Genomic DNA, 16145 nt, shown 5'->3' with positions numbered 1-16145 from the left:
CAAATCAATGGAGTGCCCATTGAACCACTACGTTGGCGATTCACCACTCACCGACCCCTGCACCCCTTTATGCCAATTACCAATGATCACTGGGTGAATCTTCCCATCAATTTCCAGCGTTTGCACATGAAACATTTAAATATGGGATTTGCACAAACTTATTCTTTACAGATCAATTTTGAACACTCACGTTGGCTGCACTGACTTCTTTGCCAGAAGTCATTTGCTTCTGGTATTTTTGCTTCAGGCAGTATGTAGTGAGCAGTGTGATCAGCAGCATGGCGACAAAGATGACTACAGACGAGGTCACTGCAATTACAACGGTATCCTGTTGTTTACCGAGGTTCTCGCAGTATTTGCCCGAATACCACCAATTGTCACCTGTTTGACACCTGTAAAACAACAGTTGGATTTAGGTCTGACAGACTATTTGCCTCAACTAGTTAACACCAGCTTTTATCCCCCATCTTACATCAACAAACCCTGAGCCCCACAAATACTGTGTGAAATCACAGTTATCTGTGGCATAGAGGGAAACCACGAGCCAATTCTCATTGGTTGGTCGGCAGTGGAGAGAGTCAGCAGCTTCAGATTCCTCTTGGAGGACCTGTCCTAGACCCGGCAGATAGATGCAATCATGAAGAAGGCACCCCAGTGCCTCCACTTTCTTAGAAACTTAAGGGGGTTCAGCATGTCACCCCTTCTCCCCGTGTCTGTGTGGGTTTCCTCCGGGTGCTCCAGTTTCCTCCCACATTCCAAAGACGTACAGGTTAGGAAGTTGTGGGCAGTCTATATGTTGGCGCCGGAAGCGTGGTGGCACTTGCGGGCTGCCCTCAGAACACTCTACGCAAAAGATGCACTTCACTGTGTGTTTCGACGTACATGTGACTAATAAAGGTATCTCATAAATACTCTAACAAACTTCTACAGATGCACTGCTGAAAGTATCCTGACTGGTTGCATCATGGCCTGGTATAGCAATTCCAATGCACAGGAACGCAAGAGGCTGCAGAGTGTAATGGACACAGCCTAGTCCATCACAGGCACAGCCCTCACCGCCATTGAAAGCATCTACAGGAGGCGCTGCCTCAAGGTAGCACCTATCATCAAGGATCCCCGCCATCCGGGTCATGCCATCTTCTGGCTGCAACCATCGGGCAGGAGGTACAGAAACCTGAAGTCCCACACCACCAGGTTCAGGAACAGCTACTTTCCTACAACCATCAGGTTCTTGAACTGACCTGCACAACCCCAACCCTAAGTCAGCAACGGGACACTACGGACCATGGACTTGTTTATAAGTGCATTTTTGCACCAATGTCTTGCTTTACACAGTGTTTTTCTTCACCCTCTTGTATAAGTTATGTGTAATTTATTTTGTGTTCTCCAACTCTACGTGCCTGCGATGCTGCTGCAAGCAAGTGTATCATTGGACCTGAACCTCGCTGTACTTCTGCGCATGACAATAAACTCGACTTGACTTGTCCACGCCAGCCAAGGAGGGGTTATTGCGACTAACCCAACCTCGTCGATCTCGATTCATTGCCCTGCTGGTCACATCTCTTCAGATGGACATCCAAGTAGTCTTTAAATCTGGTCAGGGATTCTGCCTTCACCAGCCTTTGAGGCAATGAGGTTGAATGAAATAATTTGTCCTCAAAGCCCTGTAATCTTTTTACCATTTACTTTAAATCTATGCCCTCCAGTTGCTGAATTGGAAGCTAAGGAAAATAGGCTCTTCCAATTATCTCTGTCGAGGTCTTTTGTAAATTTAAACACTTCGGTTAGATTTTGCACCCCCTCCCCCCAGCTCATCCCATATTATCTGTCCTCATGCTTGTAACTTTCCAGCACTGACAACACCTTTGTAAGTATCTGTATCTTCCCCAGTTGCAATCACACCTTCCCCAAAGTGTGGTGACCTGAATCATACACAGTACTCTGGTTTTGGCATAGGTGAGAAAGATAGAATTTTTACTTGGCTTTGTCTATCAGCAATACAAATGCGTCGGAATGTAAGAAGCTGCAGAGAGTAGTGGACTCAGCCCAACACATCACGGGCACATCTCATCCCACTCAAGAAGGCAGCATCTATCAGCAGAGATCCCCAACATCTGGGCCATGCCATCTTCTCACAGCTCCCATCGGGCAGGAGGTACAGAAGCCTGAAGTCCCACACCACCAGGTGCAGCAACAGCTACTTCCCTTCAACCATTCAGTTCTTGAACCAATTGGCACAACCCTAGTCACTACAGTTTAGTAGCACCGTGACCACTGTGCACCAAAATGGACTTTGTTTTTTTCTGTTCTAATTGTGGTTTCTTGTAAAAATTGTGTATAATTTATGTTTAATTTATGTTTTTCTTGTGAATGCTGCTTATCTGATGCTCTACACCTGTGATGCTGCTGCGTGTAAGGTTTTCATTGCACCTGTGCACACATGGACTTGTGCAGATGACAATGAACTTGACTTTGACTTTGGATAAAGTATATTTACGAGTATTCCATGGGGAATGTTGCAACACAGACACGGGTTGGAAGACAGCAAATGTCACGCCACTGTTTAAAAAAGGATATAGGCTGTGCACTCTCAGACTTGCTGTGCTTTGGATGAGGCATCACATCAGGGGCCCGTCTACTCTCCCAGGTAAAAGATCCTTTGGCATTACTCAAAGAGGAATTCTGGCTGGGATCACAGCCAGTATTTATATCTCACCAAAATGAGGAGTTCTGATTGTGGGAGCTTGCTGTGCAGAAATTGGTTGCCACGTTTACTACATTACATGGCCAAGAAGGCTACTTCCTCAGGAAGCTAAGGAAATTCAGCATGTCCCCTCTAACCCTCATTAATTTTTATCGATGCACCACGGAAAGCATCCTATCCAACTGCATTGCGGCTTGGTACGGCAACTGCTCTGCCCGGGACCGCAAGAAACTGCAGAGAGTTGTGGACACAGCCCAGCGCATCATAGAAACTGGCCTCACTCCATGGGCTCTGTCTACACTTACCGCTGCCTTGGTAAAGCAGCCAGCATAATCAAAGAGCCCTCCCAACCCAGACATTCTCTCTTTGCCCCCCTCCCATCGGGCAAAAGATACAAAAGCCTGAAAGCACGTACCACCAGGCTCAAGGACAGCTTCTATCCCGCTGTTATGAGACGATTGAATGGTCCCCTAGTACGATAAGATGGACTCCTGACCTCACAATCTACCTCATCATGGCCTTGCACCTTATTGTCTGCCTGCACTGTTCTTTTTCTGTAACTGTAAAATTTTATTCTGCATTCTGTTATTGCTTTTCTCTCATACTACCTCAATGCACTGATGTGATGAAATGATCTGTATGGATGGCATACAAAACACTGTTTAATATTGTCACTGTACGTTGGTACATGTGACAATAAACCAATTTACCAAATTTACATCGGGGTCCATTTGATTGATTGTAAAGCATCCTAAAGTCACTAAATGCATATAAATCAAGTACTTTAAAGTTAATGGCAATTAAAGTGATCAGTCTAATTGGAATATTGTATAATAATAAAAGCAATTACCTGCACACAGGTTCTCCCTTCAGTACAGTGCAGACTCCTTCATTTTCACATTGAAAGTCAGTGCATAATTCTGGGATATCGGTCACTGGCTTGTCAGTTGCGGGCTTGTCAGTTGCTGGCTTGTCAGTTGCTGGCTTGCTAGTCAAGGTGGCCATAGGTTTGGACGTAGGTGTGGGCATGTTGGTGGCAGGGTGACTGGGAACTGGTGGTGTAGGTTGTGTGGTAACAAGGTGCGATGCATCTGAAAGTTCAAAGAACATCACAAATATCTTATCGTACGATCACATTTGGTAACTTCTGCACGACTGATCCAGCACATTTTCTCAAGATCATCAACCTGAAATGGGAACTTCACTGTTCACTTCAGATGCTGCCGGATCTACTAGAATGTTGCCGGGTCTTCAGGAGTTGAGTTACGGGGAAAGATTGAACAGGTTAGGACTTTATTCCTTGGAGCGGAGAAGAATGAGGGGAGATTTGATAGAGGTTTACAAAATTATGAGGGGTATAGACAGAGTTAATGCGAGTAGGGTCTTTCCACCTAGATTAGGAGAGATAAGCACGAGAGGACATGGCTTTAGGGTGAAGGGGGAAAGGTTTAGGGGGAATATTAGGGGGAACTTCTTCACTCAGAGAGTGGTGGGAGTGTGGAACGAGCTGCCATCTGACAGTGGTAAATGTGGGTTCACTCTTTAAGTTTTAAGAATAAATTGGATAGATACATGGACGGGAGAGGTCTGAAGGGTTACGGACTGGGTGCAGGTCAACAGGACTAGCTGAATAAAGTTTTGGCACAGACTAGAAGGGCTGAATGGCTGTAGTGTTCTATGGTTCTATGGTTCGATCTATGGATTTTCAGCATTTTCTGATTTTATACCAATTAAAACACAAACACCAATGGGGCCTTGTTGCAGATGGGTATTATCTGATGGATGCAATACTTAAACGTAAGAAGCAGAGTCCAGAAAGTAGTCATACCTTCCATGGTTAATAGGAAATATGCATCATCTCCCTTGACAAACTCTCTACTTTTCAGCCTTTCATGCGATAAAAAGGTACTGATTCCTAAGCCAGGTCCCCGATAATACTGGGTGCCATCTGGTTCTCTCACTAGATATCCCACCTTATCAGGCCTGTCCCAGTAGAAGGATGTTTGGTTGCCTATAAACCAAATCAGACAGCCATTAGTGTGCCTCCACTGGGACCACATGAAGCAAGGCTAAGCAAGATATGGACTAACCTATAATTTGGGTTTTATTCGGGTCCGTGGTCACAGATCTCTGGTGGGACATGCGTCGCCTGATGTCAGGGTGTTGATCCATCAAGAGCATGGTCCCTTGCATCCATGGGCATGGCCATTTTAGACGGTCATCATGAACACCGCTGACCAAGTGCAAGAACACACCAAGGTAGAAGGGACGCTCATTTGTACCATTTACGTAGACACTGATTTGAAATGCATATCCTTCACGGGAGTAATATCTTGGGCTATAGATAATGCCTGGAAGTCCTGATGGGCTTGTGTTCAGAATGTTGGTGAAGTTCCTGATGGGCCACACATGGGTAGGGCAGTGGGTTTCTGAGAGGTTGATGTCATCGATGGATATGCCCCCATTGGAGGATGCAACTTGCTTCACCCCTTCAAAGACAACACGAAACTTCCCAGAGACACGTAGGCTGACGTGATGAATCTGCCAGTGATTCAGGCCTGCATCTGTTACAAGAAACAAAATTTTAAACATTTTATTTTCTAAAATCTAAAAGCCATTTCAAATAGCTGGATGTCACTGGAGAAGTCAGGCACGGTAGTGTAGCAGTTAGCATAACGCTATTACAGTGCCAAGCGACCCGGGTTCAATTCCGGCCACTGTCTGTAAGCAGTTTGTACGTTCTCCCCGGTTTCCTCTGGGTGCTCCGGTTTCCTCCCACATTCCAAAGACATACGGGTTAGGAAGTTGTGGGCATGCTATGTTGGCACCGGAAGTGTGGCGACACTTGCAGGCTGCCCCCAGAACACTTGACACAAAAGATGCATTTCATAGAACATAGAACATTACAGCACAGTACAGGCCCTTCAGCCCTCAATGTTGTGCCAACATTTTATCCTGCTCTAAGATCTATCTAACCCTTCCCTCCCACATAGCTCCCCATTTCTCTATCATTCGTGTGTCTATCTAAGAGTCTCTTAAATATCCCTAATGTATCTGTTTCAATGTAATATGACTAATAAAGATATCTATCTTATTTATCCACTGATTGTCCATCCGTAAGTGTACTCTGTACCTTCTGGTGAACCATTTCAGAGTCAACTACATTGTTAGCTTTGGAGTCATGTATGGGCCAGGCCAGTTTTGTAGATTTCCTTCTGCAAAAGGCTGAGGTGAACTGCATAGATTTCCCCTCCAAACAATCCAGTAGTTTTATGGTCACCAGAAACTGTAGAGAGTTGTGGACACAGCTCAGCACATCTTGGAAACCAGCCTCCCCTCCATGAACTCTGTCTACACTTCTCGTAGCCTGGGTAAAGCAGCCAACATAATCAAAGACCCCACCCACTCCGGACATTCCCTCTTCTTCCCCCTCCCATTGGACAGAAGATGCAAAAGCCTGAAAGCACGTACCACCGGGCTCAAGGACAGCTTCTATCCTGCCGTTATAAGACTATCGAACAGTCCCCTAGTACGATAAAATGGACTCTTGACCTCACAATCTACCTCGTTATGGCCTTGCACCTTATTGTCTGCCTGCACTGCACTGCACTTTCTCTGTAACTGTAACATTTTATTCTGCATTCTGTTATTGTTTACCCTTGTACTACCTCAATGCACTCTTGTGATGAAATAATCTGTATGGCTGGCATGCAAAACAAAGTTTTTCACTGTACCTCGGTACATGTGACAATAATAAACCAATTTACCATTTTACCAATGACTGTTCTTTGCAAACATTCATTCACCTGATAATGTGTATAAGGAAAGGTTAGGAGAGTAAAAGATTGTGAGCCCTGAGACGTGAATTAAAGGGTACATCACTATGGCTGTAATAGACTGCTTGAAATAGCTGTGCTTCACTTTGCAGTGCCTTGCTTCAGAGATTTTGCTTGCTTCAGCTAATTTTCTTCAGCCTTGAGGTATGATAATACCAAGTGCAATCAGTTCCTGTCTCAGCAAGTCTGCATAATTGACTCTTGCTCCACTAAACTGACCCTGAGCCCACCATGAGAAACCTTATGTATACAAAGATAACCGGTGGAACAAGATAGTCTGTAAAGATTAAGGAACTATAGCTTTAGTAACTTTTTTTAAGTAAATTCGTTTGTGCGTAACCAATCATGATGCAGAAAATAAGTGCCATGCTGCCTGACTAATGCATGATCATTCCCTGTATGGTAATTGTTTGCATCTCTGAAAAAGTATAAGAATGTATGTAGATCAATGTATCTCAGAGACCACCCGGTCCGGGACGTAGGTGCCTGGCTTGGTGCTCTCTCCTCGGATCAAGTAATAAAGAGATTGAATGAGAACAGTGCTCTTTTGAGTCTTCTCTCCGACCGAATTCGACACACCGATTTGAATTTGGTTTTCCCTACTGCCACCAATCTCTTCAACTGATATCACTGGAAAAACAGTCGGGGTTTCTGGATATAACTCTCATTGCTTAATCAGTATATTCTTGAGGCATCTTTTCCCACAAGTGAGACCCTTATCCCGAGGAGTTATCCCTTTGTGATGTGTAGTGAGACGTATCCACAGTTATGACAAGGTTCTTATTACCGTTCAACTTGTACATTCTTTGTCTTTCAATAACATACCTTGTACTCTTCCAATTTTAGTTAAAGTACCATTGGGATTAGCTTGATTGTAAACTCTGACCCAAATGTTCAGCTCGTCTCTCTCACTTCCGCTGTTGAAGGAATAGAATTGCAGGCATTGGAAGCCGCGCTTTGGGTAAAATATCCGGCTTTCCAAAAAGGCCTTCTGTCCCACTGTGCCTGTGTTGGTGCTGAAGTACATGAAGTACCCACTACCTGCCGTGTAAAGGAAAGAAACCTCGTCAATGAAGCGTGCATGTCCAGAGATTGGGTTTTGCCATCTTTTGGTGGATTAAACTGTTGCTGCATTTCACACTGATGTCCATCTGGGACACCGGTAAAAAACATAATGGAATTAGCCAAGAAAAATTAAAACCACATTACAGTGGATTATCCCCAGGGTCATGTCCAGAAGAGGACTTGCAGAGTTGCCATGGGACCAGGCTCAGATAAATGCATCAAACAATCTGCTGGAGGAACTCAGCAGGTCGAGCAGCATCCGCGGGAGGAGAGGAATTGTCAATGTTTTGGGTTGAAACCCTGCAACAGGACATCCCATGTGCCATGAAGGAGCCAGGAGACCCGCCAGACCTACTGTAAGAGCCTGGTAGGAGGACGCTCCTGGTAGTGTAGCGGTTAGCGTAACGCTATTACAGCACCTGTGACCCGGGTTCAATTGCCCCCGCTGCCTGTAAGGAGTTTGTACATTCTCCCTGTGTCTGCGTGGGTTTCCTCCAGGTGCTCCGGTTTCCTCCCACATTCCAAAGAAGTACGCGTTAGGAAGTTGTGGGCATGCTATGTTGGCGCCGGAAGCGTGGCGACACTTGTGGGCTGCCCCCAGAATACTCGGCGCAAAAGATGCATTTCACTGTGTGTCTCGATTTACATGTGACTAATAAAGATATCTTATCTTATCCTTCACATCTCCAAGTCCCTAATCAAGTGAACAACACACAAATGAATTCCATGCCCTCACTAAATCTCTGGCAGACCACTGAAAACTGTGGCAGTGAACCATTTTAGAAATTGAATTCAGGTATTCATTCGGTTATGTCCAACAACCCAGTGCAGGTGAACTTCAAAGCACCATGTGAAGGATTCCTGGGCTTCTCACTCTGATTATTGGTGTCTTATGGAATGAAGGGCCACCTGGCTTGCCTTGGGACTACCGATGAGGGCTTGCTTTGGAACGAGAGTCGAGAACCATCTTGCTTGCTTTGGGACTACAGTGGAGGGTCACCAGGGTTGCCGGCGGCATCCATCACTAAGGACCCTCACCACCCGAGACATGCCCTCTTCTTGTTACTACCATCGGGGAGGAGGTACAGGAGCCTGAAGACCCATACTCAATGTTTCAGGAACAGCTCCTTCCCCTCCGCCATCAGATTTCTGAACAGTCCATGAACCCATGAGCACCATCTCTTATTCCTTTTTTTTTGCACTATTTATTTATTTTTGTAACCTATAGTAATTTTATGTCTTTGCACTGTACAGCTGTCACAAAAAAACAAATTTCACCTCATATAAGTCAGCGATAATAAATCTGATTCTTATTCCGAATTATTGATCAGTTATTCGTTTTTCTGGGACAGAGACATCTTTGACAAGGCCAGCATTTGTCACCCATCCCTCAATGTCCTTGAGATGGCGGTGGTGAGCCATGTTCTTGAACCACTGGAATCCTAGTGAAGATGCTCCCACTGTGCCACAGGAGGAGAAGTTCCAGGGTTTAGACCCAGCAACGATGAAGGAACGGTGATAAATTTCCAAGTCAGGATAATGTGCAACTTGGAGGGAACCCTAAAGGGCTGTTATTTAATTAACTAAACAAATTCTAGACTTCCACATCATTAAAGTTTAAAACATCTCATTAAATTGTGCTGATGATAAAAGTGTTTACCTTTACAGTTGCCCATGTTGGTGAAGTCAGTGTAAGGCCCACCTGGGGCCTGGGAAACTTGCTGCCAATCTGCGGTGTCTTCTGGACCCTGTATCATGCTGCAAATATTTTCACGTTCAAAGCTGCAGCTGTCCAAAAAGCTGAGCGAGGTGGCTAACCAGATATAAAAGGAAAGAAAGCTGAGAGTTTACCTGGTGACAAGAGCTTGCATTCATGTGACTAAAAATAGAAAACACTAGAAAAACTCAGCAGGTCAGGCAGCATCTGTGGAGAGAGAAACAGGGTCAACGTTTCGGGTCCGAGCTCCTTCATCAGAGTTCCCGCAAAGGGTTTTCAATCAGAAAGTTTAACTCTGTTTCTCCTTTCACAGAAACTTAGAGTCATAGAGTTAAACAACACAGAAACAGGCCCTTCAGCCCAACTCGTCCATGCTGACCTAGTTGCCTACTTGAGCTAGTCCCACTTGCCTGCATTTGGCCCATATTTTGTTTCCCCTTGTACTACCTCAATGCACTGATGTGGTGAAATGATCTGTATGGATGGCATGCAAAACAAAGTTTTTCACTGTACCTCAGTACATGTGACAATAATAAACCAATTTAAGATTTCTTTATTAGTCACATGTACATCGAAACACACAGTGAAATGCACCTTTTGCGTAGAGTGTTCTGGGGGCAGCCCACAAGTGTCGCCACGCTTCCGGCGCCAACATAGCACGCCCACAACTTCCTAACCTGTACGTCTTTGGAATGTGGGAGGAAACCGGAGCACCCAGAGCAAACACATGCAGTCAAGGGGAACATACAACCTCCTCATAGGCAGCAGCCGGATTTGAACCTGGGTTGCTGGCGCTGTAATAGCGTTATGCTAACCGCTACAGTATAAACCTTTCCTATCCATGTACCCGCCTAAATGTCTTTCAAACATTGTAATCGTACCTGCCTCTACTTCTGGCAGCTTGTTCCACATACCCACCACCCTCTGTGTGAAAAATTTGCCCCTCAGGTTCCCTTTAAATCTTTCCCCTCTCACCTTAAACCTATGCCCTCTATGCCCTCTGGGAAAAAGGCTGTGAGCATTCACCTTATCTCTGCCCCTCATAATTTTATAAACCTCCATGAAGTCATTCCTCAGCCTCCTTCGCTCCAGGGAAAACAGTCCCAGCCTGTCCAGCCTCTCCTGATAAATCAAGCCCTCCAGTCCCAGTAACATCCTCGTGAATCTTTTCTGCCCCCTTTACAGCTTAATGACGTCCTTCCTATAGCTGGGTGACCAGAACTGCGCACAATTGATACCGTCCTACTGACAACCTTGTGTGTTTACCCAGCATGTGTAAATGAACATCAGAAAAAACCAACAGATACTGGAAAAACTATATAACATCAGAATTGCTGGATTTACTCAACCGGTCAGGAATTATATAACGTTTTCTGCATTTGTAGTTGTTTGGGTGTTCATTTACACTTGCATTCACGTTGGGAAACACAGCAAGGATCTCAGAAGGAGCTGTATCATCTGAAACATGGTTAGTTTCAAGCCAAAGGAGTTATCAGAAGAGATGGCCAAAAACTACATTTGAAATCGTGTCTGAAACAAGGTCGAGGTTGAGAGGTGCAGTGGTTTAGGGAAGGAATTCCGGAGGTAGGGGCCCTGGCAGCTAAGGGCACAGGTGTGGATGGTGGACCAGGGAAAATCAGCGATGATCAAGATGAAAGAACTGGAGGACAACAAAGACCTCGAAGGCTTGTGGGGCTGGAGAAAATCGAAGAGACAATTTCAGGGTTTTAACTTTGAAACCCTGAATGTGAATGCCTCCTTCTGTACAAAGGCATCTAAGTACGTCAGGCTCACTGTGTGTGGTTCCCTCTGCTCCTTTTGGAGTTCTAAGATTGACCATGTCACTGAGGGTGGTGCTGAGCAGAGCCTTGGGCTGTGGGATGGGTGGGGGTAGGGGATAAGGGTGTGGAATATGGGAGAGGAAGATGAGGAAGATCCCCCTTCCCTGAGCTGGTCCTGTCTATCTCTGCCAGGAGTATCACTGGCTCATGGAGACATACAGCCCGGAAACAGGCCCTTCGGCCCAACACAGCAATACTGACCAAGATGTCTATCTGAGCTAGTCCCATTTGCCTGCATTTGGCCCATATCCCTCTGAACCTTTTCTAATGGCAGGATGCTTTCTGATTTACTTTCCAATATGAGGCTTGAGCAGGAAGCTTTGGAGAAAATGTGGCACGGTAGTGTACCAGTTAGCGTAACGTTATTATAGCGCCAGCGACCCGGATTCAATTCTGGGCACTGTTGGAGGTTTCACCTTCTGAATGAGCTGGTAAACTCAACCAGATGGAATGCTGTGTTCAGCTTTGGTCACCGTGCTGTAGGAAAGATGCCATTAAGCTGGAAGGAGTGCAGAGGAGATTTACAAGGATGTTGCCAGGACTCAAGGGAGTGAGTTATAGAGAAAGATGGGGCAGGTTGGGACTTTTTCCATTGGAGTGCAGGAGAATGAGGGGTGATCTTATAGAGGTGTATAAAATCATGAGGGGCATAGATAGGGTCAATGCGCACAGTCTTTTTCCCAGGGTTGGGGAATCCAGAACTAGAGGGCACTGGTGTAAAGTGAGAGGGCAGAGATTTAATAGGAACCCGAGGGACAACTTTTTCACCCAGAGGGTGGTCAGTGTATGGAACGAGCTGCCCGAGGAAGTGGTTGAGGCAGGTACATTAACAACATTTAAAAGGTACTTGGACAGGTACATGGATAGGAAAGGTTGAGAAGGATATGGGCCAATTGGGACCAGATTAGATGGGAATCTTAGTCAGCATGGGCCAGTTGGGCCGAAGGGCCTGTTTCCGTGCTGGATGGCTCGATATGATAAACAGACCTTGTCCATTCTCCCAGGTGTACATCGAAGGTACCAATGAAAAGAAATCCAATGTCCTTGCCAATGCTTATCTCCCAATCAGCATCGCTAAAACTAGATCATCTGGCTGGTCATTTCCCGGTTGTGGGAGCTTGCTATACACAAATTGGCTCCTGTGCTTTCAGCATTACAACAATGATGGGTGTAATGAGCTTTGTAATTCCCTGATAGAGTGAAAGATGATATAATAATGCCAGATTTTCTGCAGCTCTTGTATTTTTCCCTCAGTTTCCACTCTTGGTAACGAGGATAGTCAGTCCGTGTCCTGGCCTTGCAGTGATGTTTACTCCATCTCCAGGGGAACCATCCAGGGTTTACCAGTGTTAATCAACAGAGTGCACGTCTGCACAGGGCTGAGTGGGGGTGAGTGAGTGATCAAATGTACATGGGTCCCGTGTCTGAAGCCCAGAATACCACAAGTTCCAAGGCTGTTGAACTGAAGTCCATCCCACTGAGGTGGATCTTCTGCTGGGATCGCATGGATCTGCAGCAAGATTGGTGGAGTCCTTGACCGTGTAAAGGGTAGGCTTAGGTTACAGGGTGAGAGCAGTGTGATGGTGAAATGGGCTGAGAAATGGCAGATGGGATTTAATCCTGGTACATGTGAGGTGAGGCATTTTGGGAGCACTAATGAGACCAGGACACGTACCATGAATGGCAAGATCCCAGGGACTATTGAGTATTGGGAACAAAGGGACCTTGGCGAGTGAGTCCAAAGATCCCTGGAGGTTGCAGTGCAGGTGGATAACATGGTTAACAAGACATATGGGATGACATTAGTCAGGGCATTGAATATAAGAGCAGGGGGGTTATGCTCCAACCTTATAAAATCTTGGTCAGACCACAGCTGGAGCACTGCGTGCAGTTCTGGTCACCACACTACAGGAAGGGTGTGCCAGCGCTGGAGAAGGTGCAGGGGAGTTTCACCGGGATGGTGCCTGGAGCATTTTAGTTATGAGGAGAGACGGGAGCAGAGGAGGTTAAGAGGAGACCTGACTGAGGTATATAAAATGATGAGGGCTACAGGTAGAGGAGACTCCAGCAATCTTTTCCTCTTATCAGAGGTGAGTAAACCTTGAGGACCTAGATTAAGGATAAGAGTTAAGAGATTTAGAGGGAAACTTTTTCCAACCAGAGAGTGGTGAGTACCTGGAACGCACTGCCTGAGAGAGTAGTGAAAGCAGAGCCGCTGACAGCATTTAAGAAGTGTCTGGATGACTACTTGAGTCGTCTCGGCGCAGAAGGCTACGGGCCAGGTGCTGGAAGGTGCGATTAATGTGGATGGGTGCCCATGAGTCAGAATGAACACAGTGGGCCGAGTGACCTGTTTACACGCTGTGTGAATCTCTGCCCATAGCTGGACGATTCCCAAGCAAATGCTTCCACTCAGCAGAGAGCAAGACCCAAGATACCAGCAACACACACAAAATGCTGGAGGAAATCAGCAGGTCAGACAGCATCCATGGAGGGAGATAAACAGTCGGCGTTTCGGGTCGAGATCCTTCATCAGGACTGGAAAGGAAGAGGGCCGAAGCCGGAATAAAAGGGTGGGGGAGGGGGAGGAGCACAGGCTGTCAGGTGACAGGTGAGTCCAGGTGAGAGGGGAAGGTAGGTGGGTGGGGGAGGGGGCAGATCTAAGAAGCTGAGAGGTAGAAGAGGCAAAGGGCTGAAGTAAAATCCAGTAGGAGAGGGCTGTAGACCATGGAATAAAGGGGAAGGAGGTGGGGAATAGATGGGCAGGTCATGGCGGTGGGGAAGGAGAAAGATAATGGGGGAGGGGGCCACAGAGATGAGGGAAGACAAGGGGGGGGGGGGAAGAAGGGGAGAGGTTACCGGGAGTTGGAGAAATCGATGTTGAGGCCGTCAAGTTGGAGGCTCCCAAGGTGGAATATGAGGTGTTGTTCCTCCAACCTGCGTCTGGCCTCAACGTAGCAGTAGACGAGGCCGTGTATAGCCGTCAGTATGGGAGTGGGATGTGGAATTGAAGTGGCTGGCCACCGGGAGGTCCTTGCTTTTGCAGGGACAGGGCAGTAGGTGTGATTCACATGGACTTCAGTAAGGCCTTTGGCAAGGTCTCACATGACAGCCCATGGGATACGGGGAAAGTTGGGAAACTGGATCTAAAATTGGCTTGGCAATTGGAGACAGAGGGTGATGGTCGGGGGGTGGGGGGAAGTTGGGTAGAAGAAGAGGGGTGGGTTACCAGAAGTTAGAGAAATCAATGTTGAGGCCGTTAGGTTGGAAACTCCTTGGGATAAGGGTCTCACTTGTGGGAAAAGATGCCGAGAAAACATACTGATTAAGCATTGAGAGTTATATCCAGAAACCCCAACTGTTTTGCCAGTGATATCAGTTGAAATCACTGATGGCAGTAGGAAAAACCAAATTCAAATCGGTGAATGAATGTTTGTAAAGAACAGTCATTGGTAAATTGGTTTATTATTGTCACAAGTACTGGGGTATACAGTGAAAAACTTTGTTTTGCATGCCAGCCATACAGATCATTTCCTTACACAGTGCACTGAGGCAGTACAAGGGAAAACAATAACAGAATGCAGAATAAAGTTCTACAGTTACAGAGAAAGTGCAGTGCAGGTAGACAATAAGGTGCAAGATCATAATGAGTTAGATTGTGAGGTCAAGAGTCCATCTTATCATACTAGGGGACCATTGAATAGGCTGATAACGGCGGGATAGAAGCTGTCCTTCTACAGCAAGGAAACAGGCCTTTTGGCCCACCGAGTCCATGCAGACTATCGAGTACTAATTGATTCTAAATTAATCCCATTTAATTTTATTCTCCCCGTATTCCCAACAAATCCCTCTTCACCAAGATTCAACCACTCACCTACACACTAGGGGCAATTTACAGTGAACAATAAACCTACCAATCCACTCGTCTTTTAGGTAGTTAACTGGCCACTGTAAATTGTCCCAAGTGCCAGACTCTGGGGGAATTGAGGAGAATGTGGAGAGAATTTTTAAAAATGGCATTAGTGAAGGGCTGTGTTGTACGGTATGTCTCTATGATTCTATCTTTCCCAACATACTCTTCACTAACAGCAACATACAAGATGTTGGAGGAACTCAGCGAGCCAGACAGCATCTGTGGGGGGAAATGGACAGTTGACGTTTCATGTTCCAACCCTTCATCTGGACTGAAGACCCGAAACGCCATTTCCCCCCACAGATGCTGCCTGACCTGTTGAGTCCCTCCAGCACCTTGTGTGTTGCTCCAGATTCCAGCATCTGCAGTCGCCTGTGTCTCCATTTCCTTCACGAACCAGCACAAGTTTCAACCCTGCCCAAATCACCAGTACTCACTGCAGTTGTAGAGCCGGTTGACTTTTTGGAGATCATAATCGCTGAATTCTAAGCGTTGTCCAATCACGTTACTGAATTCAGCAATCTTGGTGACAATCGTTGGTTCAGAGCCATTGTTAAAAGCTGTGGAACCGTAGTGCATCACCGAGGTGTAGTCATACGGTATGTTTTGAGTGATAGTTGACTTATCGTCATACTTATCGAAATTGTATTCTTTACCTAAGTAAATAGAAACAAAAACTCCTCAAGAAGCTGCTTTAAGAATGCGAGGACGTTAGACGCAGGAGTTGGATGTGATGGGTTGGAGGGCCTGTTTCTGTGTTGTACCGATCTGTGATTCGATGAGGCGCCTCTGTCACTATTTCTACCTTTCCCTCCTCCATCTGCCAATAACCCCTCCTCACCTAGATCCACCTTTTGCTTGCCAGCTCTTGTCCCACCCCTCCACCTCACCTCTTCACACGACCTACCTTCCCTCTACCGTTTCCAGCCCAGATGAAGGGTCTCAACCCAAAACGTCGATGGTCCATTTCCCTCCACAGATGCTGCCTGACCCGCTGAGTTCCTCCAGCAGCTCCTCGAAGCTTGTCCATCCCTGACTAAGCTCGTGGGTCACCTGATCTTGGCCTCAG

At 46.3% G+C, this 16145-nt stretch overlaps 1 protein-coding gene across 2 annotated transcripts in view; it reads right to left on the bottom strand.

The window, feature by feature from the left end:
• LOC127574259 (meprin A subunit beta-like) overlaps positions 1-16145 on the bottom strand; it is a 39336-nt gene that overhangs the window by 1311 nt on the left and 21880 nt on the right. For both annotated transcript variants that reach the window (XM_052023100.1, XM_052023101.1), the window contains 7 exons: positions 15514-15732; positions 9266-9418; positions 7366-7581; positions 4795-5268; positions 4533-4715; positions 3555-3795; positions 191-392 (listed from right to left, as the gene is read on the bottom strand). In XM_052023100.1, the coding sequence (XP_051879060.1) occupies positions 191-392; positions 3555-3795; positions 4533-4715; positions 4795-5268; positions 7366-7581; positions 9266-9418; positions 15514-15732 (1688 nt within the window). The remainder of the gene's footprint in view (positions 1-190; positions 393-3554; positions 3796-4532; positions 4716-4794; positions 5269-7365; positions 7582-9265; positions 9419-15513; positions 15733-16145) is intronic.

This window comes from Pristis pectinata, chromosome 9, assembly GCF_009764475.1.
Source record: "Pristis pectinata isolate sPriPec2 chromosome 9, sPriPec2.1.pri, whole genome shotgun sequence".
NCBI classification, from domain to species: Eukaryota; Metazoa; Chordata; class Chondrichthyes; order Rhinopristiformes; family Pristidae; genus Pristis; species Pristis pectinata.
The sequence above is the reverse complement of the archived record's forward strand: the minus strand, read 5'-3'. Positions and strand labels throughout refer to the sequence as shown.